The sequence below is a fragment of the Zosterops lateralis genome, assembly GCF_965231275.1.
Source record: "Zosterops lateralis genome assembly, chromosome: 1".
NCBI classification, from domain to species: Eukaryota; Metazoa; Chordata; class Aves; order Passeriformes; family Zosteropidae; genus Zosterops; species Zosterops lateralis.
Genome location: NC_139762.1, coordinates 81850378 through 81868176, shown reverse-complemented (window position 1 = coordinate 81868176; position 17799 = coordinate 81850378). Strand labels below are relative to the sequence as shown.

Genomic DNA, 17799 nt, shown 5'->3' with positions numbered 1-17799 from the left:
AACCTCTTGTATGTTTTTTAATCTCTGCATCTATTGCCGTGCACTGATGCTAATCGTGAAACAGCAGCATCAATACTCCTTGTAATTTATGTTATTATTGACAATTATCAAACTTACTTTGACAAGCATATAAAGCCAAATCAGTTTTGTTACCCTGAAATTTTTGTTTTAAAAGTCTCTTGTGACAGAGTTCTGTTCTGACACATTAACTACCACAGTGAAATAACATATGCCACTTGCTAATTTTGCATTGCATTCCTTTAATTTTCAGTCTAATCTTTTTCTTAAAAAAACAAAATAAAGAAAACAAAAATTTTAAGTAGTCTTTTCTAAAGTAATGTTATGTGCATTAGTATGGTTCCTTCTATGTTTTGTTTGTGTTAATAATAGTCCTATACCTTTGATAAATAGAAGAAACTCTTTCTTGTTTTTGATGAACTGTTCTCTGAAGAATCTGTCTCTAATTCTGCAATGTTTGTTATGAGGTGGGTTAAGGAAGGTAATACAACTCAAGATGAAGCTGTATAGTTGATCCATATAGAGATATTATTGTATGTTCTAGATTATTTATTATCTTATTCTTTATGCATTTTAAAGCTGTAAAAGTGTCCTGACTGTAGTTATATATTGAACAGGTCTTTCCTGAGCTACCTATGGTACTTGTCTCTAGTTTGTCCAGTCAGCTTGCAGTTTTATAAAACCACCTGAGCAGTTCCAAATTTCCAAAGTTTTATGCTTTCCTCCCACTTTCCCTAGATCTCCCACCTGAAAGCAGGTTATCTGGAAGAGTAGGTGGTTTCCTAAGTAATATCACTGTGTGCAAACTGTCCCAATATGAAAGATGAGGAAGGATATAATTGAAGCCTAATGCCTTGAAACAGAAGAGGCATAATATTATAGAAAATTTGGAAATTAAGTCATATTAAAACAGTGAGTATAAAGAATAGCATGATCAAAATAAGAAAGACCAAGGTATAAGTAGAAAAAAAAATTGATGCACTTCTGGATAATTTTTTGTTTGTCACATGCTTTTTGAAAGAAGGAGACTTTGGAAATAGTTGGCCCACCATTCAGCTAATAACAGATGGTCCAAAACCTCTTAAAAATCTGATCTATATTTTGCTTCAATCTTTAATAAAAAGGTTATCTATGATTAGATGACCAAAGTAGTCACCATCTGTGAGGAAATAGTGCAAAAAGAGAGGTTACTGAGGTACTTTCAGATCATCTGAATCTCAAGTAATTCCTTCAAAAACCTCAGAATTTCTTTAGTAAACACTCTTAAAAGTTTATGGAGACTAAGAGAGGCCCAACGTTGGATACTATCTTCAAAAATGGGGAGGGAGAAAAAATACACAAGGGATTATAGAACAGTCAGACTGTTATTTAGTCCCTTAAATAACAATGTTAAACACCTCAGGGAAGTCTATATCTTAATCAAAAGTGAATTTCACCTGGTTCCAGGTGTGTGAAATCCAATATATTTCTGTAGGAAATTGCGTCCTTATTTTTTGAAGAGCAATAGTAACATATGGCTGCAGTTATAAGGTTTGAAAGAGAAAGTCCCATTAACTGAACTCAGTAAAATGAATCCAAAAATTTCAGTTAAAAATGGCAATCTTCATTCTTAAACAACAAAAGTCATGCATCCTTAGTGGATAAGATAATGTTGTTAAAACCGTGGTCATGTCAGATGTATTCACACACTGATCTTGTGGCAGGGATGGCCCTTCAGAGCAGCCCTAAGCAGGTATGGCTGACCTGGGTTTGGCCATGCTGCCACATCCAAGCTCTGGAAGTGCCATTGAAGCACTGGCTATGTGAAATCTTACTGGCAGGACTTCTTGACCTGCAATCTCAGCTCAGCAGGAGGTGCCCTGGTGGAGCTGGGCTGGTGCAATGCAGGGCCAAGATAGCAGCAATGAGGCAGCTTTGGTGGCCAGCTGCTAAGAGAGGAAACATGACCACCAGTGGACTTGTAGGCAGTGTTTTGCTCAGGTCAATTGCTGTGACTCTTTTGTGTGTTTGCTATCTTGCAGGACTGTGGGATTCAGCATCTTTCCCTGCAATTTATTTCCCATGGCTCAGGTTGTCCTGCAGCTGAATAGAGTAGCTGAGAGCAAAGGATCTGTCTCTGCTGAGAGCTAGTCTGTATCCTTGACCAGAACACTCATGTAGAAGTCAACAGAGAAGGGAAAATGAAGGAAAGAGGTGATGGAGATTGAGCCAGAGTGGCGAAGAGTGAATGTAGGGAACAAGAGGCTCTCCTGTATGTCCCATTCCTATTTATTTATTTCCCTAAGACTTATCACAGATCCCTTGACACTGGAAATCAGCCGTGATAACACAGAATCACAGAACAGCTGAGGCTGGAAGGGACCAAGTTCTCCAAGTTAATCTGCCACTGCAGTGTGTAATGCCTCTGGCTCACATCACAGTTGCTTTGACAAGCAGCTGTGGACCTCAACCTTTTGTTCTGTGTTGTTTTGTTCCTCCAGAGAGGTACAACAGATGCTTACACACCAGCTGGCTAAGGAACAAATTCTTTCATGTTGGAGTCCCAAGGGTACACAGGAGATAGTTTCTGACAATCTTAAGTGCTAGCTTTGCTTTTGTTTCCCATTTAGAGAAATAAGGTAGGATACATGAAGAGGCCTTTTTTTCTGAAATTCCTTTGCTTTTCAACCACAAATTACAGAATTCACTGTACTTTCCTTTTCCCTGAGGCATAGCAAACTTTCAGGTTGAGCCAAGTAAGGCTGTTTATTTTGAGCTACCTAGGGTAATTGGTCTCTAAAAACATATGGCATTTCAACTTTGGCAATGACATAATTGTCATTCAACTGCAATAATGTTCACTTAATTAAATGCATCCTGTGGGGAGAAAAAAAAAGTGTTAATATGTTAAATAAAAAGTAAAGCATTCAAATTAGAAGTTCAAATTCAGATTTGGGTACTGCACAGTTTCAATTACCTTGTCCATACATAGAATGTTGCAGTCATTATTTACATGACAGTGTAGGGTTTTTTTTTTTCACTGGACCACTGCCTCTATCTAGAGATCTGCTCTAAGAACTGATGTGGGTTTTAGATATCAAGGTGTGGAATGTTTCTAGCTGAAGTTTGAAAGATGAATTGAAAGATGCAGGTTTCTATATTAGAGAGGGAAAGTAGAGCGGGGGAGTCCATCAGCTGGTCAAGAAAACACACGAGTCCAATGGAAACATCATAGAATTGTAGAGTATGCTGAGATGGACACCAGCCTGATGTGACCCCATTGACTGTAACTCTTTGTGCCAGATCTGTGAGCCAGTTGCTCACCCATCATATAACATGGTGATCCAGTGTATGCTGGAAATTTTGTCCAGAAGAATACTGTGAGACAAGACACATCACAGCTTTGCTGTGATATTTGCTCATCTCCTTCATGAGTTATCAAAAACTTTGCTGAACTCCAAAAAGATTACATATAATGGCATTTCTAGATCAAAAAGGTGGGTTACTCTGTTATAAATGAAAATCAGATTTCACAAGCAGGATTTAAGCTGTGCTGGCTGTGACAGATTAGTGCATTGTCCTGAAGGTGCTTTTCAATACTTTCCAGAATGATGTGTTTCATGATTTTACTGGGCACTGACATGAGAGGCCTGTAGTTTCTGGGGTTCTCCTTCTTGCCCTTCTTGAAAATCAGAACAACATTCACCAGCTTCCAGTCAGATGGGACCTCTCTGGGTTCCCAAGACTGCTCAAATATCAAGAGAGGTTTTGGGATGACATCAGCTAGCTCCTTGAGGATTTTTGGATGAATCCCATCAGGCCCTGTAGATTTTTAGGGATCCAGATGGACCAGCAGATTTCACACAATTTCAGGGCTGACTGGGAGTTGATCATTTTCTCAGTCATGGTCCTCCAGCTCAGAGCACTGAGACCCCCTTGTAGCATCATCCATGCTGAAGACTGAGGCAAAGAATGCATTAAACACTTCTGCCTTCTCCATGTCCTTGTTTGGGAGGTGGCCATCCTTATCCTCTATCGGGCTGATGTTATTTCTTCTCTACCTATTGCCATTAATATATTCAAAAAAACCCTTTTTTATTTCCCCCTATAGTTTTGGCCAATTTCTACTCTGGTTGAGCTTTAGCCACACCAATTTTCTCCCTACAGTGGCAAGCAGCATCTCAGTATTTTTCCCATGTCACCTGACTTTACTTGCACTGGCCATACACCTTCCTTTTTCATCTTACTTCTGAAAAAAGATCCCTGTTCAGTCAAGCTGGCCTTCTGCCTCACCCGTTTGACTTGCAACATCTAGGAATTGCCTGCTGCTGTGCCCTTTGGAGGTGATGTTTAGAAAAGATCATTTTGCTTCCTCTTGTTACCATGATACTTTCTCTTGCTCTGCTGTTGAAACACCTTATGTCTGGTGTTTCAGAAGAGAGTTATGCTTATCCCATCGTTTTGGAAAGGCATGAGATACCACTGGGCAACCTTTGGGTTAATTAGGTTTTTGTTCTACAATTATAATTTTATTTCCTGAGAAATTGCATGAGAGTAATATAATGAGGAATTAGCTGTTACAGGCATAAGATCTTATTGAAATAACAAACAAATGACATGATCATAATGATAAACTCTTTGGAATGGCCTTTCCTGTTCAGGTTCAGGGAGATGGAAAGCAGTGGAAAAGCCATTAAAGCAGAATCAGCTGGGGGAAGAAGACAACCACTTTTACCCTCTGTATCAATATACTGTGTAAGTTTCAAATGCTTTTGCGAGGATGGTTGTTGTACACACGGAACAGAGAACATCCTTCATTTTGCCTGTTCAGATCTTTTGCATTTTTGTGAGTACTTACAAGATCATGGAATCATTCTTTAATTTTAAAGAAGTGTATATACGATATTGGTCTTTCCACCTTTGAGAGATCAAAACACAGATGCCTTCAAATACCAAATTCTGAAATCTGCTTTTCAAAGAGGTTTCATGTTGTAATTCTGGTTTGGCTCTTGATTTTTTTTAAACTCCCTGTGCTTATCTCACTATATATGTGTGTGACAGTGAGGGTGGCCAACTCCATAATTTTTGAAGTGACTGCAAGTAAAGCCTTTTCATGTTGCAAAAATTCTCACACCCACCTCTACTAACTCCTTCCCAGCAATTAATTCTGCCAGAATGTTCTCCCCACATAGATTTGTGTTCATCCTTCAATCTTATCACTGCTGCTCTTGAGAGTTTTTCACCCTCTCTCTCCCAAAACAGTGGGTGCAGTTGTAACTTTCCACTTCTTCCTCAAGTGTTCCTCCTGCCCCAGAAAGTGCTTCAAGTGAAGGAAGAGTGAAAAACAAGCAGCTTTTTTTCCATCCAGCCAGCTGAGAGGAACAGGGGGCAGGAAAGCTCAGGTCTCATCCCTTTTAAAAACCTGAGGAATCTAAGAGGTGCAAATATATGGACAGGGCTTTGGAGCTGTATGTGCTTCTCTGCATAGTTACACTCCTGGAGGACCCATCTCTTCTTTTTCTGGATAGAAAAATCAATGGCACAGAATTTAGGTATTAAATATAAATCAGTTCACAGTCCATATAGTTTTGGTCTATATCATCCTAGTTACCTGCCTTCTCTTCCACCTGATTAATAGTCAGCCCTCTATTCTATGTCTCTAATTTATGACAATTTATGATCACTTATGTTGGCTCCAGTTTTTCACCTTTTGTAGTATCAGAGTACTTCCTAATCCCTCCTGCTTATAACATTACTCCAGTCACCAGGAGACACCCTTGGGACATAGCATCTGTGTTGCTCCGGTCTCTTCCTCTCCTGGGAACGTTTTGGCGGCCTCTATGAATTAAAGGATGTGGCAAAGCAACAGCAGAGGCTGGAGGGCAGATCAGAGGGGGCAGAGACAGAGTCAGCCTGTGGGGAGGGACAATCAGGGAGGCAATGGGCTGGGGATGCAGAACTGCCTGGAAATGCTGTACATGACAGACACATAACTTTATTGGGTTAGATGTCCGACATCTGCCCAGTCCCTGCTTTGATAGGAATGAACCAAATCCTTCGGAACATGGTAGGCTGGGGGAAATGTATGTTATGCTTCTTTCTAAGTTGAATGCTCGTTTCGACAAAAATCGAGGTAAGATTTCTAAAACCGGGATTCCTCCTCCGGAAAAGGCACCCAGCGGAACAGTCCTGCAGGAGCCCTCCGCCCGTGGGAGTCATCCCAGAGCAATCTCCAAACACCTCTCCCTCCGGCGCCGGGCGGTGCTGCCACACGCCCCGGGGAAGGCGGCGGCGTCCCGGGGGCTCCGGGCAGGGCCGGGGGCGGCACCTGCGGCGGCACCGCGCCCCTCCGGGCGGCGGGGGCTCCGGCCCGGGCAGGGGGAGGCCGGGGCAGGTGGCCCGACCGCGGGGGCACCTCCCGGCGCTTGTGCGGAGGGGCGGGAGGCCAGGGCTGCCGCCAGGGCGGCCCGCGAAGGCACCTCCGGCCGTGGGGCGCTCACTGTGTGCGGGCGGGCGCTGCCCCCCCCGGCGAGGAGGAGCGCGGCCGCCGCCCCCGCCCCCGGGGGAGCCGGGCAGGGCATGTGCGGGCGGGGGGGCGCCTTCCGCAGGCGCAGCGAGCCCCGGGCGGGCTGCGCGGCGGCCGCGGCATCCCGGCGCTCCGTGCCCGTGCCCATTCCCATGCCCGTGCCTATCCCTATCCCTATGCCGCCGCCGCGGCTCCTCCTCCCCGCCGCCCGCGCGGGAGCGCGCCCCGCTCCACTCCCCGGCCGCCTCCTGCGGCAGCGCCCGCTCTGAGGGAGTCGCGCGGGCTCTGCCCGATGTGGCAGGAGGCGATGATGATGAGGAGGAGACGCCGCTACCTGCTGGAGCGGGCAGAGCAGGCGGGCGGCGGCTGCGGGGCCGGCGGCGAACAGTCCCGCTCCCGGGACTGGCTCTACGAGTCCTACTACTGCATGAGCCAGCAGCACCCGCTCATCGTCTTCCTGCTCCTCATCGTCATGGGCGCCTGCCTCGCTCTGCTCGCCGTCTTCTTCGCCTCCGGGCTGGTAAGAGACTCCCTCTCAGTCCGGGACCCGCGCCGTGCCCGGGCATCCCCGGCATCCCCGGCATCCCCTCTCCCGCCGCCCCGCTGGCATCGCCGCGCCCGGCGCTCGCAGCCCAGCCCAGCCCAGCCCGGCCGAGCCGATCCGGACGGGACGGGGCGGCCGGGAGCCGGTGCTGCAGCTCCTGCGGCGGAAAGTTGGTGTCGGGAGGCGCCGAGGTGGCGGCGGGGCCCGGGGAACCCCCGCCCGAACTTTGCCGCCCGATGTTTGGAGGCGACGCTGGAGCAGCGGCCGCGCGGCTGATGGAGCGAAAAACTGAGTCAACAAGCGCAGCGAGTTTAATTCACTTAATTTCTTGGCTCCGCTCGCTTCCAACTGGCGGCTTGGCCGCGGTGGCCTTTGTAGTGGCAGGGTTGGAATCGCCGCACAAAACCGCGGTCGGTACCTGTATCTGAAGTAATATTTTTAGTGCCAGTAAGCAGGGGCCTCCCTGTGCTGGCCCCCTCCCTGCCCCATGATATCATTTTCTAGCGTTTGACCCATTTTCTCAAGAGAGCTTTTGGGACAGCACAGCCTTCGTTTTTGAGGAAGGTGAAGTTTGGTTGGTCGGATGTCTTTTCTGCGGGCTCAGTGTGGGGTTCCCAGGCTTGGGGAAGAAAAATGAGTCACAGCAGCAGGTGACAGTCGGTATCAGTTTATCTCCCCTGAAATGGGTGGCGTTTTGCCCTTGCAAGGGAAAAGCTGCAGAGGGCAGTAAAATTCTTGGTCCTTTACAGAGTTTTCCTGCTGTTAATGATCAGAGGCAGGCTATTGGCATTACTGTGTACTTCTGAAGTAAATGGGTATTTGAGTGGTCTCAGACTCTTCCTCCCTCCCCCCTCCGCCTTTTTTTTTTTTATTATTTTTTTTTTCAATCTTTTTATGGTCTTCTGGAAAGCTGAATGTTTATTGAATAGAGCTAGTTATCTCTAAAGGCAAGGATGAGCAGGTCGGTGTAATCTAATGGATTCTCCTAGAGGCACTGCGGCTGGTGTTTGCTTATACAGACAATCCTGCTTTCTTGCTTGACCAAACTTTTGTCTTAAATCTGCAGGAACTGCCTGCAGGATTAGCTAAACTTTGAGTCCATTGATGTTTATTTCCTTTTGGTGTTTGTATTAGTTGTATTTTAAGTTTTTTGTTCAACCATTCCTACTTAATAGAAAACAGTTGTAAAAGTGAGGCCAGTAATGGTGATGCTTCATAATTCAGTTATTTAATGTCCAAGGGTTTAAATTTTGGAGCTCTGTGTGCCAAATACAGGTTTGACCACTTATCTCATTCTGGTATGTTAATGTGGGTGCTTGCCCATCAGGGCTGAAGGGACTGTTGGAAGGTGGAATTGGAAGTCTCTTGGGCTGAGTTACCTGTGGAGATGTACACTGTACTTGCCCACAGTCAAGGTGGCAGAATTTGGGCTTGACAGTGTTTAGCACTAAATTTTGTACTTTTCAGTCATGCTATAGTTTACAGCTTGTTTACAAGTTGCATGTGGTTATTTTGGTAATTTCATCTCTTGAGGTGAATTCTTCATGGTAATGAACGTGGCATAAAACTGGACACAGATGGAAGGACTGCTGAAAGTTATGGAAACAAGACTGTGAGCTGGCTGAATCTTGCCAGGCATTACTTCTTCAGAAAGAGTGCATTTTATAGCTCAGTCTGCATTTGGAATTCCAGACATACCGGAAGAGGAAAAAAAAAGCTTTAAAAACCCTTTTCCTGAGCCTTTATCTTCCTGTAGCTAACAACTGGATGGGTGAGTGGAGAAAGAGGTGGGGTTCATCAAAGTTTCCAGTCGACAGATAAAAGTAACTTCAGGCAGAGAGAAAGCTTGCCTATATGGACTTCCAGCCACAGGATGCTGGACAAAATCCTACGGAGCCCTGCCCAGAATTTCACCTAAAAGCGCTTTATTATAGTCTAGTTTCTGGTTGCATTTGTGATTAAAATATTCCTTAAGGTTTAGATCTGTTTCTCCTGCATCTGAATAAGGGAGACACATTTTATAGAGCTGTGGAATTTCAGTCATTTTTTTGTGCCTGTGATATAAAAGGGACATGTAGTTAGGAGTATCTGAGACACAAAAGCTGATATTAATATCCTTATCTTTCATTTTGCACAACTTGTACATGTGTGATTGTTTTGACAGAAGACTTAGTTTTGTAAGAAGGCCCAATGGAAATGAAGTGGGGTAGATCTATGCAGATCTGTGCTATGCATCTGAAGTTAGGGGAAATATTTCTTAAAAGTTGTTTCCTTTAGATTTTGTACAAAGCAGTTTAGATTTCACTGAAAATTACTTAAGCCTGTTGTGGAGACAAAACTCAAAAATGACTCACTGTAACATTCAATTTGGATTTCTTGCTTGTGCTTTATAGAACAGTGTAGAACATGGAACATGGGGTTGGACATTGTTAGGATGGATATTCATGAAGCATGAACCATTTTTATGTTCTAGGCTGTCTTAAAAAAACTTGGAAATCAATGGAAGTGAGAGGAGGCTTTCCTTTTATTTTAATGTTTTATTTAGTTGTTAAAATATATCACTGTGATGTCTGAGTTGCCTTTTTTATGTGTGGTTTTTTTCATGTGGCAAAGTATCCTTAACTGTCCCCAGACACAGCCAGCCACACAGGGTGTATTTTACTTACTCGGCTCTTTCAACCTGTCAGAATACAAGCTTTAGTCTTCCTGATTTCAGATGAAAAATTTATGAAAGCTGTTGCAAAATTACAGTAAACAAGATTACTTACAAAGTGTGCCTGGAAATCTGATTACTTTTCTTTCAGACAATGTATTGCTATTATTACTGAGAGAGGTTTCTTGGGAGATTTTGCTTTTGTTTCAGAGAACTATTGTGATTTTGACCTTTGGAATTAAGCACTCTGTCTCCTCAAACACTAGATATAAAACTTGTAGAGTCAGCTTGAATGATGACCATTCACAACTTGCAGTTTTAAATAATGTAGTGATAGTATCAACGTTTGAATTTCCTGTGTTAGAGTATTCTCTGTATTTCTCTACCTGGCATGAACTGCAAACTGGCAAAATGAGATCAGTCATCCATGTTTAGCTTCTGCTTTAATCGATAGAGAGTAAATTATTTTCCCAGACCTGTGAAAGCCTTTCAGGACTTAAAAATGCCAGAGGTCAGCTTCATTTTCTCTCTGACTATTGTGTTGTTCTTTCAATGCAATATATATGAAAACTCATTATTTGCCCATCTCTCCCTTTTTAGTAATAAAAAAATTATGGCCATTTTTAGTGGTATCTAGAACAGTTTTGTCTAGGGCAGGGGCATATCTCTTATAACCACAATTTGCAGGAGATTGGAAAAAAAAGCCGTTTTTAAATTCATAGTGTAAAATATGAGTGTACCTAAAATATCTGAAGTTATGATTAATTTATTACATGATTAAACAAAAACTCTGAAGATGGGTGATGCCCAAACTGTACAAGGAAGGCTACTTATTGGAAGGCTATCACCTTCCTTTATCTATGTATTTTTCTAGACTTAAAGAGTGCCTAGTCCATAGATACAGGCTTCAGTAAGAACCTACGCTTCAGGGATATCAAAATCTTTCAGCATATGTGTTGTGAGTGGGAGAAGACCTAAACCTGTTGAGATCATCTTTCTGTTCCTTTTCTGAAAACTTACAGTTCACCAGTCTGCTACCAGGTACACATGTTTTCTTTTAGGCTGGCCTGTTCCCCTTGCTCAGGACCTGTAAGCCTACTGTGTGGTCTCAGCATTAGTTGCAGCCCTTATCTCACTCCTGAATTCTTGCTGCCATGTGTGATCTTGTAAAGCTCTTAAGATGAGGTTGCTGGTGCACAGACTCTGGTGTGTCGTTGCGTGTTTCTTGAGGGTGTCCTTGATGAGCTGGGGCATGTGTTGAGCAAAAAGTGCTTCTGCAACGTGGTGTGGTGTTGCCTTCCTCTTCCAAAGCAGTCTGAGATTGTGCTGGGTCAGCCACCTAAGCACTGCCTGTGGAGCAGAGGTATTAATTGCCTCCTCAACCACTTCTTTGAAGTTGCTGAGGAGCTCAGGGTTGTGCTGGTAGGCTCAGTTTAGATTCCTGAACCTTTTTTTTTTTTATTTATACATTCAAGAAACCAAATTTGGCTGCACATCTATTTTATTGACATATCCAAATACCCTCTGTAGCAAAAAGGGGAGTAGTCAGTGGTTCTTAAAGAGGGAGTACAATTAACTAGGTAGATGTACCTGCAGCCTGGCAGATGTACGTTCTGCAGGAATTGCTTTTCTGGCATCAGACTGAGTGAATTTACCGTCAGCTGGTCCTGCATGGAAGAAGTAGCTGCCTCATTCTGAAGGAGTACGTAAAAACTTCCTAGCTGCCAATCTGGTTGGCAGAGAACTGTTTCTGTGCAAGAAGATGAGGAGAGTCTTATAAGCCTCTTGGGGCTTGAGCTGAGGTGTGCCGTTTCTTTGGGCCCTTGGTCAGAAGGACAGCAAATCCTCCTTCCCTCTAACTGATGTTATTCCTGAAATAAATTCTCAGTGTTTCTGGTAAAAACTGGACATTGGCCAAGCCCTTCCAGATTTCCATAATCAGAATCTCATCCTGAATTGAAGGGGGAAAAGTCTTCCAAGTCCATGTGGAAAAAGTAGCTTAGCATGTTTCATCATCCTCTAAAAGCATCTAATGTGTACCTCTGGTAATGTTCTCATCTCATCAGTCTGCCTCCAAAAAATTCATCTGTCCACACCAAAAGGTCACCACCCTGACAATGTGATTTTTGTACCTGTGTTCTTGAGATACTCTGTTATAACCTAATTGCGTGGAATAATACAGCCATAGTATAAGACCATTTGTACTCTCAATCTCTTTTGAGATCAACCCTGTGTAATTTACAGCTTTTTTTAGTTTAAGAGCGCCAACTGTTTTCCCAAAGTCCAAGAATACCCAAGGTCTGAAAACGTTCCTTGGAATCCTTGCAGACTGAAAGTAAGCCAAAGCATCTGTTATAGTGTTTTCAAACTCTGATATATTCATTCCCCCAAGAAGACAGCTAATTCACAGCAAAGGTAACGAAGTTAGAAGATCCCCACTAATTGAAGGACAAGCAGAGTTTTTTTTGCAAGCTTGATGCTATGGTGGTTGTGCTCAGGAGGCATCCTACCTCTCCTTAAACTATTTCTGCCACACTATTGCTAGTATGGCAGAATATGAGAAGGAATTCAAAATAAACATCAGTGTATTTAGAATGCCTTTTCTTCCCACAATTCCAGTTATAATTGACTGTACAATTCTGCTTTCAAGTCTCCTATTAAAATGTTCCATGAGCAAATTCCATGTCTCTAATTCCTTTTTTCTTGCCTTTAGCATCTAGCAATACTTGCTGGCTACTTGATAGAGTCTTAGGATATTGCTGTCCCTGCCAGATGTTCCTTCTGGTGTTCTCTGAGGGTGATGTTTTTAAGGCAGTATTACCTCTTCAGTCAGGCAGGAAAGGTTGCTGTATCTTCCTGTCTGAAGCAGGAATTGCCTGGCTTTCTGTCTGGTTTCAGTCCTCAGTCTGGGCTGCTACTTCTTTCATTCGCTAATGACACCCGCAGTACATCTGTGGTTACTTTTATTGCTGCTAAGAGCTTGTCTCATTTGCCAGTCCCTAACAAGGCTGGAAACAGAGCCATCAAGTTAATGAGGTGCTGGTGGCAACTTCACTTTCCATGCCTCTGTTTCATCTTTGGTATTGAACAACCTAAATTCCAAATAAGAATTGGATAAAACTATGGGTATGGCAGTACTTGAAAAATGCTTAGCCTTTAATTGTAATCTTAATAAATTAAAGTTTTATGAATACCTTGGCAATAGAAAACTTACTTAATGCCACAAACTGTGACTCAAAATGGTGGGTCCACAACTGCTAATCATTACTGCAGCTGACAGAAATGATAAATAACATTCTGACTAGAGCTGTTGTTTACTGATGTGCAATGGGAATAAGACAGATGATGGATTGGGCTCCGATTGTCTGCTGTCTTTATCAGCCTTAAGCCAGATATGTGGATTTACAAATCCTGTACTGGCAACTTCATAGTGGATCTACCATGGAGCTGTGAATGCCTGCCTGCTTATCTTACTAAAATTTTTATAAATTGGTTTCATGTTCCTTGTTGTGGACAGATATATCCAACCCATTTGTGGGGATCTTAAAACTCCTACAAAATGATGAATATGTTTCTCTGAGCCTTCGAGAGCTCTTCTAGATTAAGGACCTTAACCAGAGATCACAGTCCCTGCATTTATACTATGATTTGGAAAAGTTCTTGTTATAACAGTAGTAGTCACTGGAGTCTTCCAGGCTGCTCCATGCATAACTCCAAACTGATGGACACTTCACACAGATATATGTGTTCTGCAAATCTCTTGAGCAACTGGGTGTGCTGGCATCATGGGAACAAAGTGCAGCTGAACACCCGTAGTGTTTGTTTCTGTGCCCACCTCCCCAGTCACAGCTGGGTTGTGATCCCAAATAATTATGTGCTGCCATAGTAGCTTCTGCATATTTCAAAAATAATTAAATCAGCTCAAGCCATATTGAACTGTGATGATGAGAAGATGCCAGCAGGTTAAACTTCTGTTTTGGGGAGATCTGGATCCAAGAACAAGTAAATTGGCATAGTTCTGTGCTTTTTTTCCCTGACTCTTTTTTCCTTTGAGCATCAAACCTGATGAAAAAACCTAAACCCCAAAACAGCTCCGTGCATTTTCTTCTCCATATCTTTTCTTTTTATATCTTGAATAAGCAACCTTCAGACACTGAACCTTATTCAGGTGATGCTGAAAATTGAAGGGACTGTTGCACCACCTGTACGGAGGAGTGTGAGGCTGTTTCTACACTTAGCCTCCCAGTTGTCTGTTTTACCAACCTGTGTAGAAACATTTTCTTTATCTCTTCTCTAAACAGAACTCTTGTTCTTAGTGGTGCATATATGGTATAAAAATCCTCTGCTATTTTTGGTGTGATCCTGTTCCAGGCTTGTGCCTGGGAGAGGCAGAGAAAATGACCACAGATGATGATGTGTTAGTCTGAGCATTCTCTTTTTTCATGATCCATGGTTCTAGTTTTGAAGGTTTTCTTACCTGGAAGGTGTGCTCCAGAGTGCAGGAGCAATGGCTTCTGGTTACATACACCAGAGAGTAGCTGGAATGAGAGGTGCTCTGGCCCACCTCTTTCCCAAACAGCTTCTCAGAGCTGCTCAGTAAGGTTTGCAAAAGTAGTTAGAACTTACTTTTTTCCACCTTCCTCCTCATAGCTGAACTGTGTGCTGTGGGACCTTTTAAAGACCCTAAATGCTATGGATGGCATAGTGGATCTGATAACTAACTAGATCAATGGGATTGTTGTCCTTTGATTCCAGGTAAAATGTCCCTATCCCTTTCTTCAATTTGCTAGTACTTTGGTCAGTCTGGCAGAAAAATCTAGGAAGACTAGATTCCCCCCAGCTCATTTTCTAGCAAGACTGATTCCAGGCTGAGGACTTGGGCACGTTATTTCCTCTGTGAGAAGTGTTAGGAAAACAGATGCTCTTCGAACTTGGATCAGCATGTGCTTGCTAGTGCTTCTGTTCCTATAGAATTGTTTAGGTTGGAAAGGACCCTTAAGGTCATCAAATCCAGTCATTAATCCAGTACTGCCAGATCTGCCATTAAGTTGTGTCCCTAAGTGACACATCTACATGTGTTTTATACCTACAAGAATGGTGACTTCAGCACTTCCCTGGATAGCCTGTTCACCCTTTTGGTGAAGAGATTTTTCTTAATATGCAATCTAAACCTCCCCTGGTGCAATTTGAGGCCATTTTCCCTTTTCCTGTTGTTTGTTATTGGGTGAAAGAGACCAAGACCCACCTTGCTATGCCTTTCTGGTAATTGTAGAAAGTGTTAAGGTCCCCACTGAACAGATTTTTCTCCAGGCTAGACAACCCTAGTTCCCTCAGCTGCTCCTCATGAGCCACTTCAGTTGCTTCATATACCTTTGCAGGTGGGTGGATTCTCTTGTTAACTTACATGTTTGAAATTTTATCATAATAAAAATAATGGCCACTGCAGAATGTGGTCCTGATCATGGAGTAAAAAACGAAATAAGAAATCTCTTGGGTTTGAAGTCAGTTGAACTGAGAGACATGAGAGATCATGGAAAGTATCCTTAGGGGAGTAAACTTTAAAAACATTGTTGCGATAGTAATTATGGTGTTTAGTGTGTAATTCCACAACCTTGGGAAACACTTGAAAAGTAATTACAAAATGACAGTAGTGCCTTTCAATATTAAATCCATTTTTCATGCTACTCTATTATGCCAATTTGTTAAATCTTATGAACATTCTTGCAAAATGTATTTTTAAAGGATCCATTAGAGAGAGAACCTTAAGTGTACCTTTTTCTTCATTAAATAGACCCTTAAAGTGAGGAGTTTCCTTACGTGCAGAAGCTCATGTCCTCCCTGGTTCAAATTTTGTCATTTTTATTTTTAAGTGTGTTGCGTCTTGACGTTTTTTCTTGATTACAGCCAGATTCTCAAGTTATTATGGAAAGTGGTGAGAGAAAGCGGAAAGTGGTGAGAGAAAGCCACCTTTTAACTTCGATTTAAAAGTGACAGCCAAAATATTTAGCTGTCAGTATTAAATAACTCACAGTCAAATGAGTATTTCTGACTTCAAGAAATCTAAATGACTATTTCAGACTTCCACGAACCTATACAGGTACAAGAAAGGTCATAATTTTACTTTCAGCCCATGTTAAAATGCAGATAATCTGAAAAACATGTCTTTGAGTCTTGTGAAGTATTGTATTATCCATAATGCTTAGCTGATGGAGCTTTTTCAATGACATGTTTTGAACATATTTAACTATGAAATATACATTCTTCCTAAGTGTTATACTCAGTTTATCTTCCACGTATTGTGATTTGTATAAATAGTAGTTGCATTTATTGGAGACTTTCTTTAAGAGTGTTTCCATAATATGAGGAAGGATTTTGAGAATATTTGAAAACCAAGCTAAACTGAGTTATTAACCCACCTTTTTCTGAGAAGAAGTCAGAACCAGTGCATGTAGAATAAAGTATCAAGAAAGGTATTTTGATCACTATATGTATATTAAAAATTAATAAATGATGTGAGTAGGTTCTAATTACCTCTGGAGCCTGAAATAATTAGTATCATCAAACGACAGATTTTTACTCACTTTTCTGCATGTTGTATCCCCTCTCTTCTGAAGGGGGACACTTCAGGGAGCAGAATGTAATTAACTGTCCTTGCTCTCTGGGACATGGTTTATCTTCAGTGGCTGCCAGCTACTGCCATAGAGTGGGACAATTTTAGAAGTGCACCCAGCTGAGTGTTGTAGCCACTAGTAATTGGGTTTGACCATCCTGGTTTTTTATGCTGTTACATGTTTTAAAGAAAAGCTTTTGGTAATTGCCAGCCTAAGAGAAGGTTGAGGCGCTGCTGGATGACCGAAAGGCATGGCAGTCCTGTTCATATTCTCTGATCCTGTTCCTGGGCCCTCTGAACCCTAGCTTATTAAATACATAGTTGTATGCACTGACAGATTTTATCTGACATGTGGCTAACAAGAGGAGAGGACACAAATCGATGGAAAATAAAACCAAGAGAGAGAAAACTGCTGATATGGCAAATGAGGATGTACAAAAAACCCACTCACTGTTCAAGTTGAGTACATGGTGTTTGCACAGGGCATATTTTTGAATATAAAATATACAGGCCCACACATCCTGGTTCTACTAATTATGTTTTTGACAGGAATAGGTGTCTATTCTCTATTCCATGGTATATGATACAGTAAGAATGGTCACAAGCTCATGGGGTTCTGGCTACACCTTTGCCTACAGATAGCTCCAGTGGAGTTGTTCCTCTTGGCCTCAAATGGACACTACCTTTAAACATCAAAAGAGCTGGATTAAAGGACAGTTGTGCTCACTCCATGCAGAGAAGGGAAACCTTAAAACCGAGTGTTGCTCCTTCAGAATCTCGCTACTCTGTTGCAGCTTTGACTATTCTTGAAAACTATATTTTCCTCCTATGCAATCATTTGGAAGTGGTGATTGAACCAGAATTATGGTGTTCATCATGCATTGAGGTGGAGGCATTGTGATGTTCTCTCTTCTTTATTCTGTTTTCCTATGTTCTGCATTTTGGATTGTTTTTTGACTGCTGGTGAGCACCTAAGTGATGTTTTCATGGGTCTAGCTATGGTAAGCACCAACTATATCTAAGTGTTAGTAGCCAGCCAAGAGCTTGTTGTCTAGTGTATGAAGTTAGGATTGCTCTGTCCGAAGTGCATCTCTGCACACACATCTCTGCTGAAATCCATCTGCCATTTTCTTGCTCCAGCTATAAGTGACTCTTATAGCTGACCCTCATCTTTGCTGGATTGCTGTTCAGCCCTTTTCAAACTGTTTATGCATATTTTGAACATATATACTAGGATTCCTGAGGGCTTTGGTACCTTTGTTTTTAACAATTTTTCCTAGGGTAGATGCCAGAGGTGCTGGTACTTCCCTAAGTCTCTGAGGGGGATCCCAGGAGAGACTGGCATTACATCACATGCCTGTCTTTGGATACTGTGGAACTTTTGGGTGCAGGTTACATGCTGCTACAGTTTTAGCTCTTTCTTCTTTAAGTCTTATTGGCCGTTTCTGGTGAATCCTGACTGCTTGTGG

General features: G+C 42.5%; 1 protein-coding gene across 2 annotated transcripts in view; it reads left to right on the top strand.

Moving 5' to 3' along the window:
- Nucleotides 1-5989: 5989 nt before the first annotated feature.
- Nucleotides 5990-17799, top strand: part of ADCY2 (adenylate cyclase 2) — a 207789-nt gene continuing 195979 nt past the window's right edge. The window contains exon 1 of one of the 2 annotated variants that reach the window (XM_083874798.1): nt 5990-6064. In XM_083874798.1, coding sequence (XP_083730924.1) covers nt 6005-6064 — 60 coding nt within the window. In that variant the 5' untranslated portion in view covers nt 5990-6004. Of the gene's footprint in view, nt 6065-6797; nt 7044-17799 lie in introns of those variants that run through there. The other variant, XM_083874797.1, reaches the window with a different exon arrangement.